Here is a 16,887-nt window from a genome sequence, read left to right as displayed (position 1 = left end):
ATTGGCTTTTTATTCCCCACTCCTCTACCTAAAATAAATTTTTATGTAGGTATTAATTGTATGCAATCAATATTGTATGTAATTTGTACTGGACAAGAGTGTTCGCTAAATGTAAATGTGGATGCCCTTTCAAGACAACAAAGTTGGAAGCTGGATTTGCCATGTTTGCTACGATAGTGACCCCTACTGGGGGTTAATTATAAATTCAGTTTATAATTAACCCCCAAAAATGTGGAAAGTGGTCTGAATACTTCTTGAAGGCACTATAACCATTTACAAATGCACTAATAAATGCCTAGACCCTTATTAACTTTCAATACCTGGATGTCATGGACAAATGTACTTACTGGATTCATTAATTAATCAGATCTGTCCTAACATATCAACTCTTCGCAAAATATATCAACATGTCATTTCAGATCTCTGATATGAAATGGTAACTAGAATACATTGGGGAATTGAATACCTAACATTTATTGACTAGACACTTTAGTAGTGTTGAATATCTTAGTGTTGAATACCAAAATGCTGCATGTACCCCTAAACCTATCTCAAATAATCTATGTATGACTTACAATAAAATGCTAAGTCTACCTTATTTTAAAGTGGCAGACCGATAAACATTTGGAAAAAGAGTTAACATTTGTAACTTATAACATTTTCAAATGACAGATTTCAAAGTAAGAATACAGGAAGAGAAAAAAGTGCATAACACGGGAATAAAGGTAAATGTAAGCCCTCAATACTCTGGTCTAAATTGGCCTAAACACTTTGTAGGCCGTTATTGTGTCCTCTAATGCATAATCAGTGTTAAATATCCAAATAAGCCATTCATGATGCAACTTCTGAATTGCTAATGAACAATGTTTGACCACAAATCAAATAATCAAAAATATTTATACAAGTATGTGAAAAATACAGTAGTAACACTTAATTGTAATGAAAGGTTGCTTAGTCACAGTGATTAGACATAAAAATTGCACTTGAACACAATAAAATGTAAACGGTTTCCCAACATAAAAAGTACACTAATATACTATAGATTATAGCTCTAATCATAACAAAAATAAAATCATGGTATTGATGCATAGAAACCTAATGCTACTGTATAATGAGACTATTTAGTATTGACAAGAGTGTGTACATTTCTTAAACAATATTAACATGTTATTTTTTTTTATATTTTACTGATTAAAAAAAAGGTTAAGCTTTGTATAGTAAAATTCTGCTACAAAGACGTATAATAACTGTTGATCAACATAAGACTGAAGGAGCGGGCTTCATCTGGGCAGTATCATCAGAGTGGGTTATGAAATAGGTTAGACCAGGCATATAAAATAACTTCACTTCCATAATGAATGAAACAGGTCAATAAATAAATTAAAAGGTACAGTAGGAATAATTTAATTGAATTGCTCATTTCTTCACAGTTTTCCCTATATAAAATGATTTTCATTAAAGATTCACCTCAAATTAGTATTTGTTTAATTATTCCACAGTTGATATAACCCCAACATTTCTGGCATGTCAGTAACCAGACTTTCAAAATTATTGTACTTTCAAAATACAGAAATACATCTGTTATGGTGCATAAACTGGCAAAATGCATCATATCGTCTGTTTTTCTGTACTTAAAAGTATATATTTTAAATGTGATTGAAGCCATCCAAAACATTTGGTCAGTGGACTAATTAAACAAATATCAAAATACATTTTTCTGGTGATTCGTTCCTTTAAATGTATCCAATTCCCACTATCTTAAATAAATGTTTAAAATACAACTAAAATCTAATAAATGCCATCTTCCCATATTTTTCCAAGTCACAAAATAAGGCTAGCCCTGGTGAAGACATCAAGCTCAATGGAAAATCTCCATGGGAATTTCAGTCCAGAACTAGTTTTAATCTGTGTACAAGAAACCGTCCCCTAAAGTATTGTACCACATTCCAACCCCACAGGTTCAATGCTTTTTCACTCCATCCACTGCTCCATGTGCCCATTTAACCACTTCTTCCTCCCCATGTTACCTCCCCAGGCTCCTTAATTCCTCAACTTTTCTCCTTACCCTAGAGACCCTTGGATCTCTCCCAGGTCCTTTCACCACTTTCGTTTCTCCATGCTGCTATTATTACCCACCCCAACTTCACACTCTTCCCCACATTGACTCTGTCCTGGTGCAGCTGATCTAGGAGCTGATGATCTTTCCAGACCAGGTCTCGTGCTTGGTTCCTGGAGCCAGGTGGGTGATAACCACATCTACAGCCTGGATCTTCTGGTTCTTGGGGGGGATGGGACAGACTTTGTATGTGACTTCATCACCTTCCATTGGCACATATTCTCCATCAATACTAAGAAGAGAGAGGGAAGGTCATTATTATGACACACAAGCCTCTCTAAATCTATGAAAGTTAAAAAAGTTAAAATGACAACTCACAACAACATACTCTTGCCACTAAAAGGTGTTATGCAGCTACACGTTTTAACAACATTCATAATTAAAATATACCTACTTAATCATAAAGTACATTCACAGTAATAAAGCTCCAGAAACACTCACTCAGAGATATGTACAAATATGTCCTCTCCACCATTAGAGGGCTTTATAAAGCCATGACCTTGGGATCTGTAGAAGGTCCTACACACACCCTTATACACTGGACCTGATCTGGCTCGCACCGTACTGAGTGACACACAGGAGAAAAAACAACTTTAACAAATGCAGGATAATCTATGCTCAATCAATCAGCAGTCATCACAAAGTGCTTTTACGAAATACCCGGCCTGAAACCCCAAGGAGCATGCAACAACAATGTTGAGGCACAGTGGCTAGGAAACACTCCCCATAAGGGGCCCAAAACCTAGGAAGAAACCTAGAGAGGAACCAGGGTCTGAGGTGTGGCCAGCCTCTTCTGGCTGTGTCGGGTGAACATTAAGAGTACAATGAGTAGTTATTAATAAATGTATGCGGGTTCATGTCCAGAGTTGACAAAACATAATCCAGGTCAGAAGCATGACCAGATGGACCTAGACAGGGACAAAGAATGTGCATCGAAAATGGCTCTTAGTGATCAGAGCATCACAGGTTACATTCAAGGTCATGCGCGCACACACACACACAATAGTACCACATATTATTCCTACTCACGCTGAGTATGTGCGGGTGCGTTTGGTGGGTAAAGGGCTGGGCAGCTCGCCTGGCATCAAGGGGGGTTTCCTATCCCTCTCCCAGACTCGACTTCCCTCCCTGAAGAAGGGGAAGGACAAGGAGAGAGGGGTGCGGGGAGAGCTCAGTGGCAGTTGGGGATCAGAAGGGGACGATGGGTCTGAATCAGCCATTTCCTTGTGTGTCCCAGTGGAGGTGTGGAGCTCCATGATAGATAGCCACGGCCTGGGCTGGGTCACAGCTGCGCAGACAGGCCTAGAGTGACAACATGGTACAGCGGCTTGGTGGTCTGATGGTGATGTTGGTCTGGAACTGTGGGAGCTTGGTGGTTTCCTGGAAAGAGACAAAGAGAGAGAAAAGGAGAGCAGAATAAATCCAGAGGTGAAATGAAGAACCCATCCTTAAGAAGAGCAAAACAATACCTAGAAGGGACAACAATACAACAATAAACTCAGTGACGTCACAAAGTGATTTGAAGCAGCAACACTTTCCACTAGCTTAGAAAACATCCCGGAGCACAAGTATTATTCTGCCCGGCCAAACAGAGGATTAGCTTTGATTTAGCATAATGCATTATCATAATAAATCCACCCAGTGTCAGCTAGAGGGTACCATTATGGTGATATTTTTAGCCTGTATCATTTTCAGATGTCAAATGTTATGAATAAACTGAAGCGGCACAACCAACAGATTCTTTATGACCTGTGTGGCAGGTCCCATCCCTAGGGCTGCTCTTTCTCTTCCCTTGCCATCTACCCCAACTCTATCTGTTTCTCCCCTTCTGGCTCCTTCCATCTGACAATTGACTGCATCTAAATTTAGCTGTCTACATATTGAAGTGAAGTGGGGGCTTTCCTATAATGACCTGGAGACCTGGTGGCATCCAGGAGAGGTTTTGGGACGATTTAGAACCCTCATGATAAAAAAAAGAACAGGTGGTGAATATTAATAAAAATGTATTATCTCTTATTCCAAAGCTTTGGAACAAAAGGGATGATAAAATGTCTCCCTTCCACGTGTAAAAGGTGCCCATTTGTTAACTTGTATACACGATGCAACAGACACAATTCGAAAAATGGTATGAATAGGATATTACACGACTTCAAAGACGCGTTCAAAAAAGTAGGCTACTTATCTGGCTATTATACACGTTATGTCATGTGCTTCAAAATCCTTTCTTTTTTACCGTAAAAGTAAACCTATTCACGAAATATTGGGATTACAGGCACTAAAATTATATTTGGGTCGTTTTGGAGCGCTGTAAACCATAGGACGTACAGGCGGCTTTCACTAGACAAAGGCTGTTCCAACTCACGTTGAACCTCCCAAAATCATCAGGGCACTGTGGCTGCCTTTCTTCAGCATCATCAGCATGGAAGACACGTACATATTCAGAACAGTACACACAGAGACAAGTCACACTCACCACGCTGCTCTTTTTTTTTTGGCTTTTCATTGGTCTCATTGTTTTAAACTTAAAATGCTTTCCAAAACAGCTGAGGAACAGCATATAACGCTGTCCAGGCTCTACTCCCACTCGCATCTTGATTCCAGAACATTCTAATGTTCCCCGGTTGAGACAACAGAAGGAATTGATCGCTCAAAATTTGTGGAAGGCGCAGAGGACTAAGCGGTTTTGTAGGCCTACTTTTAACACAATGCATATTGAGTTTACATAGAATAGAAAAATACAGCTCTTATATGGTAAATTGTATAAAAATAACTCCTATAAGCACAAGATACAACCTATAGCTCCCTACCAAATATAGGCAAATTATTTATCGCTTACCGTAAACGTCAAGTGGTTTTCAGTCAAATGTAATGTCTTTACTCCTATGCTGTTATATAACGACAATTATATAAATAAATACTGCACTGCATAGACATGTGGATGAAAAACCTGTCGCTTTGTATGTCTGCTCGGAACAAGCTGTTCTGGAAGATGAGGGCGCAAAATGAAAAGGGAAAAAGACTGGTAACGGGGCGGGGGTAAGAGGGTTTTAGTGAGTTCACACAGACCCGTCAGGTGTTTCTATATTTTGTTGTAACATATGCGTTTATAAATTCATAGTAGTCCCCATTATAGACCGAGAAACATAAACTGGCATATGGTCCTCAAAATGTAACGTTTATAAAAGCTGCCAGCTGAGATTTTAATCTATAGTGCCTCTCAAAAGTATTCACCCCCTTGGACTTATAACGAACACATAACGGATTTAATTAGGACATTTGCCCATGATCAAGACAAAAAAAGGTTATAATGTCAAAGTGAAACATATATTCTAAATTAATTATAAACATTCAGAAAGCAATGGATTGCATCAACATTTACCTGGGTTCAAATTACAACTGAATGAAATGTGGTGCAACTAGTCTTTAGAAGTCAAGTAATTAGATGAATTAAGTCCATCTGTGTGCAATTTAGGTGTTTCACGAGATTTCAGTTAAAATTCAGCTGTCCCTGAGAGATCCCACATTTGGTTAGTACAATTCCTAACAAAAACATCATTATGATTATGCTATTCAGCAGGACCCAATGCACACAGCCAAGACAACAATCGAGTGGCTTGGGGACAAGTCTGTCCTGGGTGGTCCAATTGAGAATATCTGGAAAGATTTGAATATTTCCATTGACTTAAGGCCCCAATCCAACCTGACAGAGCTTGAGGAATCTTGCAAAGAATGGACAAAAATTGCTGTGTCCAAATGCACAAAGCTGGTAGAGATTTATGCAAATACTCACAGCGGTAATTGTTGTCAAAGGTGCCTCAACCTAATATTAACTAAAGGGGGTGAATTTTTATGCAATCATGGCAAAAACACCAAATTAGATCTATATTGATTTCCTTTTTTTACCACAATGAAATGTGGAAAAATCCAAGGGGGGTGTGATTACTTTTGAGAGGCACTGTATGCAGTGAAAAACATATTTGGGACCTTAAGTGTATTTTTCTACAGGGTTCAATCTCTCAAATGTAAGAAAAGAAAAACAATCCACACAGGCAGTCCATATTCATTGAAATGTTTATTTTACAACCGATTGGACTGAACAGCACTCATATCTGCAATACAGAAAAAATAAATATACAGAAAAAGGAGGGGGTTGCACTTTATCACATAAAATGCATAACTGTTTAAATGTTTCCAGGAAGAGTTAGCTAGTGTTTGAGTTATACATTACTAAGAAATGGGAGTGTAACAGATGTCTAGCTTTGACACAAGGGTTAACATCTGTGTTAAGCCACAGAAAAACAAAAATTATCACAAGTTTCTCCTGATCTAATGAGGACAAACTGTAGGCCCTGTCACATAACCCTACAAAAAAAGGGCACCCAAAAATATGTGTGAAAGAATCTGGATGTCCAACCAACACAGTTGTCCATGAGACCGCAATACAAAAATGAGAGCAATCCTTTTTTATTATGCACATTTGAGGTTCTGAGGGGGAAATAAATCTAATCTATTACAAAAAGAAAATCACTGTGTGATATTATTATTCCAAAAACATAGAGATCCACAGGGGTGTTAGTGGAGGGATTGAGTGACTGTTGTTGCAGAGGTAAAGCATTTGTATAGACAAGACTTGGAGCTTTGTATTAACCAGTCTATGTATAAGAACCTACAACAAAATGAACAAAACACTGGGTGGTAGGAGTTGAAAGGACAATCACACAATTACTAATCTCATGCAACCTCAGAGACAAGGTGAAAACTACCGTTTTGATGGAGTAATGATGACTTCAAGCCTCACCAATCTGTTTTAGCAGCTGGGATGACCGACGAGTTGCAGTACGAGGTTAGCTTAGTCAATGTGTGAGATAGCCAGTGCCAAGCTCACTGTGCTTACACTCTTGCTATCTGTCCTGTAAAGCCTGACACCGGCCTCTTACATTTGAATTGTTGTGGCGTTTATGTAAGCCTTGTCTATAGAGTGTCAAATGCAGTGGTGATGATTGTACTGTAACCATTTTGATACTTATTAGCTTCCTCTCCTTAGCTCCTTCCTGTCATTTTTACTGATTGGTTAAAATGGAGTGGATTGGTTCATCATATCCAATTACTTACTCATCACAGCCTTTCAGATCTGTGGTAATAGAAAGGAGTGGAAGTACTTCAGTACTACTGAGACAGATCCTAAGTCCATGAAACACGGCAAACATCCCCCTCTGTGCCTGATCCATGCCCCCAGTCCACTTCGCCTTTTCCCCTGAATCAGTTGCTCTTCCTCCGCCTCCCTCTGATCTTCCTCTTTCCCCTGCTCTTCGCCTACTGGAGCTCCTTCATCCTGTTAAGGGCAGAACCAGCCTGGAACCACTCGATCTGGGTCTCGTTGAAAGTGTGGTTAAGCTGAAACTCGACTTTGGTGCCGTCACTGTGCTTCACAACTGCCAACAGGGGCTAGCGGGGGAAGATACGCCATTAGAGATTCACACACAGTGTCTTAAAGAATTACTAGGTGAATCGTATCTGGTAAACACACTCAAGGCCTGAGGAATCTGGAAATGAGGAATTCAGATTCTGAACTGTCTTGAATGTAGGACATGGTTAATGAAATGGGGTGGGAATATAAACCCACATAGCGGTTACATTTTCACATACCTTTCCTGGGGCAAAGGTTTTGAGTCCTTTGATGGAGATCTTGTCATCTGGGCGGATCTTGTCATAGTCAGCAGGGTCCTGGAAGGTTAGGGGCAGCAGACCCTGTTTTTTCAGATTTGTTTCTAGAGAGAGGAGAGAACAGACAACAGTTCGGTGAGTGGATGTGGGGTGGGATTAAAAGGAGGCAATTTAGATGGAATTTTACACACTTGTATGTACATGGCATCAGCTATTTAGTCTTTAGATTATTATTTTCCATTTTCCCTAAACCTAACCCTTACATTAACCGTAACTGAACACTTACGACTAAACTCAAAATCTAATCATAAGTCCAAACCTAACCCATAATACCTAAACTCAATCCTAACCTTAAACTTAACCCCAAGGCTGATAAAAAAAGAAAAAGAAAAGAGAAGTGTGAACCCAGCGAACATCCTCACACAATGACTATCTTTGGTTTACAAAATGAGCATGCTCAGTTCTCACTATACTCAACGGGTGAATTACCGTGAATCCTGGCAAAACTCTTCACGATGATGGCTCGTCCTCCCAGGTGTCTGGGCTCCAGAGCAGCATGTTCCCGGCTGGATCCCTCTCCGTAGTTGTCATCTCCCACAACCACCCACGACAGGCCATTAGCCTGGGAGAGAAGGAAGGTGAGAAATCACAAAACATCAGGGGAAACAGACATCCAGTTGTTTTTTCTACAGTGATGTACAAACATTTAGGCATTTCAGTATGGAAAAAAAGTATGTAAACGTCTGCATCATTTGCTGTTAGTTGCTCTGGATGAGAAAGTCGGCTAAAATGACTTAAATGGTAATAGGAATGCATAAATTAGTAACAGGCCTTATTAAAAACACAGAGAGGAGTTTTTAAAAGGTGAATCTTGAGACAGACTTTCAATGGGAAATATGACTGAAAAATTACACTTGACCTCATCAGGGGTCATGGTTCATTATCCAGGGTGCTTACTTTGTAGTGCCGGGCGACGTCGGGCACACCGCCATACTCTCCGGTCAGCTGGTTCTTAATCTTGTTGATGCCGTCGTTCTCGATGTTGACCGCCCCGATCAGCATGTTGTTGGATATGTTGTCAAGGTGACCACGGAACTTGAGCCAGGGACCTGCGGCACTGATGTGGTCTGTGGTACACTTCCCCTTCACCTGGATGGACAGAGAATGGTCAAATGGAAAGGAATTAGTACGTTTGGCTGGAAATGGTCCAATTTAAGGCACCGTCATTGACAAAACATTTATAAAAATTCAGTAACACCACACCGCCCCGAACAGACTCCAGTTTGGCATTTGACCCCTGACCTTGATGAGGACTTGCATATCCTCCAGGTCTCCTCCATTCCACTTGTCGAAGGGATCCAGCAGCTGTAGCCGGGTGCTGGTGGGGCTGACCTCCACCTTTAGCTTAGCTCCACCCTCCGCAGGGGGGTGCTGGTAGGTGTCCTGACCAGGGTCAAAGTCTTTCTTGGGTAGCTCGTCTGCGTTGGGGGGCTCCAGCTTGAACTTCTCTCCATTGGCAGCTATGAGGTAGTCAACCTCTGGGTTGAAATCCAGGGTTCCTGCGATGGCAAGGGCTGTGACGATCTGGCAGCGTTAACGGGAGAGCAGTGAGCCATGTGTATAACAGGTTTGATGCAAATTAGTTAGCAGAGATGGAGTGAGTCAAATGTTTCATATCCAGCTGCCTGACAGTACCTCCGGAGAGGCCACAAAGGCATGTGTCGCTGGGTTGGCGTCGTTCCTGGCCGTGAAGTTCCTGTTGTACGACGTGACGATGGTGTTCTTCTCCCCCTTCTTCACGTCACGCCTGAACAACAAACAAAAGGCTATGGCTTCATCCTAAATGGCTCCCTACATCGTGCAGTGCACTACGTTTGACCAGAAAAAGGGCCAGGAACCAAAAGGAGACTGTCGTGTATAAATGAATCTCAATACAGTGAGAGGGAGAACTTTGTGTATTACCTATCCCACTGTCCGATGCAAGGTCCACAGGCGTTGGCCAGGACCATGCCACCAACATCGTTGAGGATCTTGGCCTATATAACAACACATGGTGCATACATTACTCCCCAGTTAGAGGAGAATCAGACACAGCAGTTGTATTCCTGCTGAGGATCTCAACATCCAAAGATGGACGTTTAAATGCTTGTTATGTTCTTAAAATACAGATCAAAGCTGAGCCAATGTTAACATCCTTGATTGTTAGAAGGAGGTCTGTAGTATTTTACTTTTTTCCTGACTGCCCTGATATGTCCTGGCTGTAATCAGCACCCCCGTCATTCCTGGTCATATCCACCTCCCCTACACTATGGATCTCTGGGCCGTGGGACTCACATATCCATCTCGTTCGATGGTGGCCCGGATTTGTTCCGACCCGGGGGTGATGGTAAATGCAGCCTTGCATTTCAGCCCCTTGTCCAATGCCTGTTTGGCCACAGAGGCAGAGCGGCCCATGTCCTCGTAACTGGAGTTGGTGCAGCTGCCAATCAGACCTATAAGTGGGGACAGATTGCATGTTTACTTTTTTATTTCAATAGATAGTCGATGAATTTGTCCAGGCAGAAAGCTAAAGCAAGACACATCTAGGGAACAGGTGAATTATAGTAAAATAGCCATTTTAGGTCTAAGCAGAGAGGCATGGTGGTGAGAAATAAGAGGGCTGTACTGACCTACTTTGACCTCCAGGGGCCATCCGTTCTTTACTGCCGTGGTCCCAATGTCTGAAATGGGGTGTGCCAGGTCAGGGGTGAAGGGTCCATTGATATGGGGCTTCAGCTGAGAAAGAAAGATTAATCAGGTTAAATGAAAGCGCGTTCGTGCGTGCGCGTAAATTAGCAGAGGAAGAGGACTCACCTCATCCAGGTTGATCTCTATAACGGAGTCATACTGACAGCCCTGGTCAGGAACCAGCAGGTCAGCATACTCATCAGCCAAAGCAGCGATCTCTGAGAGGGAAGGACCACAGGTTAAATAAACAGACCAAGCAGTCATTCCCAAGTGGCATCTGGTGTAGTGAATAGGCAGCCAGTCGGAACACGTACTCAGTACAGCACTTCCTAAGCACCACAGTCGTGTCTGACGACAAACTGAGACATGAGCTGACTCACCTCCTCGTCCAGTCTTCTCCAGGTATGTCTTCATACGGTGGTTGTAGGGGAACACAGAGGTGGTGGCTCCAATCTCGGCCCCCATATTGCAGATAGTAGCCATTCCTAAACAATAGTAATAATTGATAGTAAGGATAATGCTGTTCACACCATATGTAGAAACACAGAATTTCAATAGACCTGAGATTACAATGGTGACCAGCTGACTACCACTGGTTACATTTTGATATTAGTGGTGAGCAACAGCAGGCAGTAGTAACCTAGTCCTTCACTCTTATCTGACCTGTGCAGGAGATGGAGTCAACTCCAGGTCCATGGTACTCCACAATAGCTCCGGTACCCCCCTTCACAGTCAGAATCCCAGCCACCTTCAGGATCACATCCTTGGGGGATGTCCACCCTGACAGCTTGCCTGTCAGCTTCACACCAATCACCTGATAAGGGACGAGGAAACATGATTTACGGAGGGGATTGGGGAAAGGAGAAAGGGGTCTGGTGAAATGATGACTTGGGAATCCCACTTACATTAGGACATTTAAGCTCCCAAGGGATGCCAGCCATGACATCTACAGCGTCGGCCCCTCCCACCCCAATGCAGACGGAGCCCAGTCCACCACCATTGGGTGTGTGAGAGTCCGTCCCAATCAGCAACACCCCTGGGTAGGCATAGTTCTCCAAGATGATCTGAATGAGCGAGGCGAGAGTCAGAAACGGTACTACTGAACCGATAAGTCATATAGATTTTAGAAATCTTTTAATTGCACAAAACATAATGTTACTGTGTAATGACATTTTGGATGTACGATCATAACTCACAGCAAAATTATATAATGACATTGTCAATAAACAAGTGAGTGGGTTCACTGCATTACCAGAAATCAAGACTAGGGAAAAGCATTAAAAAAAAAATAATTACATTTCAAAGTAGCATTGTTGCAATACCTGATGGATGATCCCAGAGCCTGGTTTCCAAAAGCCAACTCCGTATTTGGCTCCAGCACTGGCCAGGAAGTTATATACCTCTGCATTAATGTCCTAACGATCAAGAAAACTGTATTATTACTCAGTCCTGGCTCCATCCCCCAGTCCAGGCCTTCCCTGACCTCTCACCTTCGCCCTCGCCAGGTCCTTTGCTCCGCCGATCTGGGCCTCAATCAGGTGGTCACAGTGGATGGTTGATGGCACGGCCACCTTGGGCAGGCCACTGCTGATGAACTGCAGCATGGCCATCTGGGCCGTGGCGTCCTGCATGGCCACGCGGTCTGGCCGCAGGCGCAGGTACGTACGACCCCTGGCAATGTCTTGCCCCACAGGGTCATCAAGATGACCATAGACAATCTTCTCTGAGAGAGTAAGAGGCCGGTTTAGTCTGAAAGGGAGGAGAGCAGAAGGTGTGCTGAGTTACTGTAGTTGGCAACGACTTACAAACAGTTTTAATTGCACAGCTGACAAAGAGCAGGAAAATGGCAAGACAATGAGGTTGGAAAACAGGCTGGCACCAGGCCACAACATGCCTGCCATCCATATTATCAGATAAGCATGAAGTGAAACAGCAACATTTTCCAGTGTAAACAGTGGAGGGGCAGACTGACCTCTTGCGTACAATGTTGACGTTTTCATTGAGCTGCTGATAGTTGACGTGGTTGCTGGGCTCAAAGCGGCTCATGGAAACTTTGGCTTTGGCACTGAAGGCGGCTGACACATGCATGCGCCGGGCACCCTGACCCAGGGCAAGCTGGTGGAAGAAATTTCAACATGAAGTAAAAACACTATATCGAAACAATTTGGGCTGTAGTCTACGAAGTCCACTAAGATGAAAAAGACCACCTGCTTCTGTAAATGTGTCAATAAGAAGTAGCAATGAGGTGCAGAGATAAAAATATGATGGAAACTTTTGATTTGTTTTCAGTAGCTAGATGAACGTAAATGTCCCTTATTTGCATACATACATACCACCAGAGGAAACATTTCCATATTATCTACATGCAGAATTCCAAATAACTGCATGAAAATCTGACAATCTAAGTATTTGACAGTCAGTGAATCTCAGCGTCACCAAAGAAGGGCTGTCACTCAAACCACGGGTCTATTCTGTGGCAACTCGTTTCTTAAAATGTACTAAACAGGGAGGGACCTAACCGATAATCCAATAGAAACGCTTGTTATCGAGACATTTTATACATACAAAAGGAAATATATATTTGCATGCTTGGTCATAGCACAACCTGCCCTGTTTTATTGAAAACATCCGATGAAAACATTTTAAAATGTAAACAATTACCGATATCATGATGGTAATAGATGTAATGAATGACCGAACAACCATTTTGACTTTGACAGCACATTCATGAAAATATCAGAAACAATCCTAATACCAATGTGACAATACATTTTTTAAGGATAATTCTCTCAGGATTTTGTTATGCTCATAACAGTGCCCAGACTCCGTCGTGCCTGGCAATAAAGGGCTGAATTCAAGCTCTAACCTTGCGTTAACCTTGCAATCAATAAACGCGTCCTCTGTTAAAATTACATATAAAGAGCTACGTCATTCTACAACTGCATGAGTTCATTGTATTTTACACATTTTAAAAGGCTGTTTGGGCATCTGTGTATGTGCCTGTCAATGACAAACTTGAGCTAGTGACGAAGACTGCTAACGACATTTCGAGACATCTCAGGACACGATGACCTGGACCGTCGGCAGGAATTTGATCGTACTCTGTCATACAATCACAATATCTGGACAACACGTCCACACCAGAATGTCTTTCGCTTGTATTTGACGGTGAAATTTAACACATAGAGTTTTCATAAATGCAAAAAAAATAAGTGAAAAAGTCACTTACCCGGAGCCGGGCAACAGTAAGACAGTAGGTCGCCATTTTGTTCACTGACAAAGATGTGTCGAGTAGAGGTGACGTCAGATTTTGTGTCTGTTAACAAAGATATTTAATGCTCAGAGGTGCAACATCATGATACTCCCTGGTCCAGAAGGAACAAATCAGATGCAATAATAAATATTAATTTCAGATCTGTGAAAGAGGCATTTAAGTCAATACCACTGTGTATGGAAGCGGTGCCTTTAATTTGACTGTCTGTACATATCGTGACACGACCGAATCGTGTTGGAGGACTTGTTTTGGACAAGCCTTTTTTGTGATTCTTTATACTAAATAATCTTCGCTGTCAGCTTTGCGTGTCTTTACCATAGACTGTATATATACAGTAAGATTTAAATATTTATTAAGTTACGAATAGAGAGTTTTGTATCCTATTTTATTCAGATATTTTTATGTTCTCGAAAATGCAGTATGACTGACAAACATGTTTAATCCAATTTGTGTTCCTCAATAGGAATCCTTTGCTATTTACATTTATAGTTTCCCTTTGAATTTACTCGGATAATTTACAGACATAACCATAATAATTAAAACAAACATGAAATAATCATTAAAAAAGTATCTAAAAAAGAAAAAGAGAAGAAAATAATGAATTGAAAGGTCACGTGTTCCTCTATGGGTCAAAGTTGAAAGTTCAAACATTACAGTCGCATGCCCTGCGTTCTCTGAGAATGGCTAAACATCATCCAGATTTGATCTTTTGTAGAAAACAAGCCGGTGTTGGTAAGACATTCATTTATATTTCACATTATATGATTGTATCAGATGTAACGTATATGCGTCAATTATACTTGCAATTAATGGGGTATTGCTTTGTTCAAGCCTTCTGTAGATAGTGGCTAGCTGACGCTAGCTAAGCTAACTTGCCAGCAGGAGCCGTTAGCTGATATTATTGACGCGAAGTATATTGCTTTTTTGCTTCTAATGTCATAGTTGTATTCACAACACTTCTTATAGAATGTGCGTTTTTTCGTATTCGTTTATAAAGTTTTGGCACACCAGTAAGCGATTTTATGTAGTAGCCAGTAGTAGCCTAGGCTAGTGATTGGTACGTTAAGATCTGTGTTAGCGAAGCTGGTGTTGTGTTCCCACAACACTAAAAACGAACAGGACCGGGGACTTGTTGAGCAAACAGAACTGGGACCAACTATGGAGATATCGGGTGTGTTTGCTTCCGCGTCTCTTTTGTGCGGTCTAAGATCCTTTACAGTACAGTATTTATACTTCAGGAAAACTGTACAGTAACTGACCAGTGTTTACAGATTTCTGTGAAAAATTACTTGTGTATATATATTTAGGTGAAATAATTTTCCTTCATGGAGATACTTAAGTATGCTTACTGTTGATTAAATTACGCTTGCTACTGCAAAGACTGCTGATTGGTCAGCTCAACCTTTTCATACTCACATTTTTCAACGTCGTTTTGAAAATGTAATCCTTTAAAAAATTTAAAAATTACGCTTTTGATGCAAATGGATATAAAAATCGTTATTTGGATATAAGTTAATACAATTTTATATTTGATTATTTGTATTGTACAGTTACTCCAAGCAGAAACAATTCTGAAAGGGGCCCAAGTATGAACTGATTGTCTTATTGATTGCATACTCGCTGTCAACTTTAATACTAGGTAGCACATAGCATTGCTGTGGGCTACTTTACAATTACTGATTGTTCTGTTTGTTTTTCAGCTATTGGAAGATTGTGTGAAAAATGTAAGTTTCTATATAAAATATTAATAACTTTACATATCTGCTAAGTTGCTAGAATTTTATGTGTATCTCTGTCTCAGACATGGTTGTTATTGTTGCTTGTCAACATCCTTGGATTTACACCATACATTCTGCAGTCTATATTAATTAACAAAACATAGACTTTGTTTGCCTGTAATTGGTGCATTGCAGTTTGACTCAACACACACATCCCTTTCTCCATTCCATACTAGGTGATGGAAAGTGTGTGATCTGTGATTCGTATGTGAGGCCCTGCACGCTGGTGCGCATCTGTGACGAATGCAACTACGGGTCCTACCAGGGGCGCTGTGTCATCTGCGGAGGCCCAGGTGTTTCTGACGCCTACTACTGCAAGGAGTGCACCATCCAGGAGAAAGATGTACGTTTCCTGTTTTCACCTCTCTCACAAGGGGGCTTTCAAACAGTAGAAATGCCTGTGTACCGTTCAGCTCTCCTGGATAGTCTATTGTAATGTTTCCAGTAAAAATTTTGCAAAGTCATTCAAACCTGAAGGTTGTCATACTCCTTTTGGAACTGATTTCACAGACTTAGTTTTCGGTTTACTTATGTATATAGAATCATAGCTTCAATCTTTATTCTGCATTTGCATTAAGTTAAAGTTGCTTTTCTCTCTGTACTGATTTGACCCTACAGCGAGACGGATGCCCCAAGATTGTGAACTTGGGCAGCTCAAAGACAGATCTGTTTTATGAACGGAAGAAATATGGCTTCAAGAAAAGGTGAAGACAGGACAGTCCAACATGCTTTCCTTCAGTTGTGTGAACATTTTTACTTTTTCTTTTGTGGACATGTTTTGAAAATACAATAAAAGTTTCTTTTATATTTTGTGTTTTGTCTATCTTTAAAGGTGGTCTAGTGCTCATACTTTATTTAATAGGAAATATGAACTGGGTTAGGTTAATCAGGAAATGTACACACCCCCCAACCATCATTACCTGACACAAAAGTGAAATGTAGCACCCTCTGCTACTGTGTAGTTTTGGGTGTGTACACTTAAATGTAATCTAGACATAACACCCTGTATATATTACATTTTGACAAAAGCATTTATGCCTTCATAACACACATTCCCAATTTTTCCAGGTATTGTTCGGTCCAGCCATTAGCACTGATCCATTACTGGCCTTGGCCGGTTCCTTTGGCAGCACGTTTTAGTTTATGTCTCACAGTTGTTTATACAACAGTGTAGTGTTACACCTGGCATTAATTCATTTTTTTTTTTTTAGTAGAACAAGAACAATTTCCCAAAAGAGCACCATTGTATTGTATACAAGTTGAGACCAAGTGCTCTGTCCTGCATGGCTATCCATGGTTTGTTTCTTTCAAGGCTTCTGTCTATTGGG

General features: G+C 41.1%; 3 protein-coding genes across 4 annotated transcripts; 1 reads left to right on the top strand and 2 right to left on the bottom strand.

Annotated features, from left to right (window-relative positions):
- Positions 1-878: 878 nt before the first annotated feature.
- On the bottom strand, positions 879-5,138 carry csdc2a (cold shock domain containing C2, RNA binding a). Of its 2 annotated transcripts, none has more exons than XM_010895525.4 (4): positions 4,953-5,138; positions 3,146-3,496; positions 2,558-2,680; positions 879-2,348 (listed from the first exon to the last, which is right to left on the bottom strand). In XM_010895525.4, exons 2-4 carry the CDS (start codon positions 3,370-3,372, stop codon positions 2,186-2,188), a joined length of 513 nt encoding a protein of 170 aa, XP_010893827.1. In that variant the 5' UTR covers positions 3,373-3,496; positions 4,953-5,138; the 3' UTR covers positions 879-2,185. The 2 variants fall into 2 exon arrangements, with proteins under 2 accessions (XP_010893827.1, XP_010893828.1); XM_010895526.4 differs by lacking the exon at positions 4,953-5,138 and adding an exon at positions 4,590-4,753.
- Positions 5,139-6,173: 1,035 nt separating this feature from the next.
- On the bottom strand, positions 6,174-13,840 carry aco2 (aconitase 2, mitochondrial). The gene is made up of 17 exons (XM_010895524.4): positions 13,737-13,840; positions 12,480-12,622; positions 11,998-12,256; positions 11,830-11,922; positions 11,413-11,571; positions 11,171-11,321; positions 10,888-10,992; positions 10,634-10,725; positions 10,450-10,555; positions 10,115-10,272; positions 9,743-9,816; positions 9,476-9,587; positions 9,083-9,364; positions 8,738-8,929; positions 8,270-8,402; positions 7,763-7,884; positions 6,174-7,561 (listed from the first exon to the last, which is right to left on the bottom strand). The coding sequence occupies exons 1-17, from the start codon at positions 13,770-13,772 to the stop codon at positions 7,430-7,432; spliced, it is 2,349 nt and encodes a 782-aa protein (XP_010893826.2). The 5' UTR covers positions 13,773-13,840; the 3' UTR covers positions 6,174-7,429.
- A 560-nt stretch (positions 13,841-14,400) lies between these two features.
- Positions 14,401-16,366, top strand: phf5a (PHD finger protein 5A). The gene is made up of 4 exons (XM_010895523.4): positions 14,401-14,513; positions 15,482-15,505; positions 15,736-15,902; positions 16,178-16,366. Exons 1-4 carry the CDS (start codon positions 14,462-14,464, stop codon positions 16,265-16,267), a joined length of 333 nt encoding a protein of 110 aa, XP_010893825.1. The 5' UTR covers positions 14,401-14,461; the 3' UTR covers positions 16,268-16,366.
- The last annotated feature ends 521 nt before the right edge of the window (positions 16,367-16,887 follow it).

The sequence above is a fragment of the Esox lucius genome, chromosome 5, assembly GCF_011004845.1.
Source record: "Esox lucius isolate fEsoLuc1 chromosome 5, fEsoLuc1.pri, whole genome shotgun sequence".
Classification (NCBI taxonomy): domain Eukaryota; kingdom Metazoa; phylum Chordata; class Actinopteri; order Esociformes; family Esocidae; genus Esox; species Esox lucius.
This window is presented reverse-complemented; position numbering and strand designations above follow the sequence as displayed.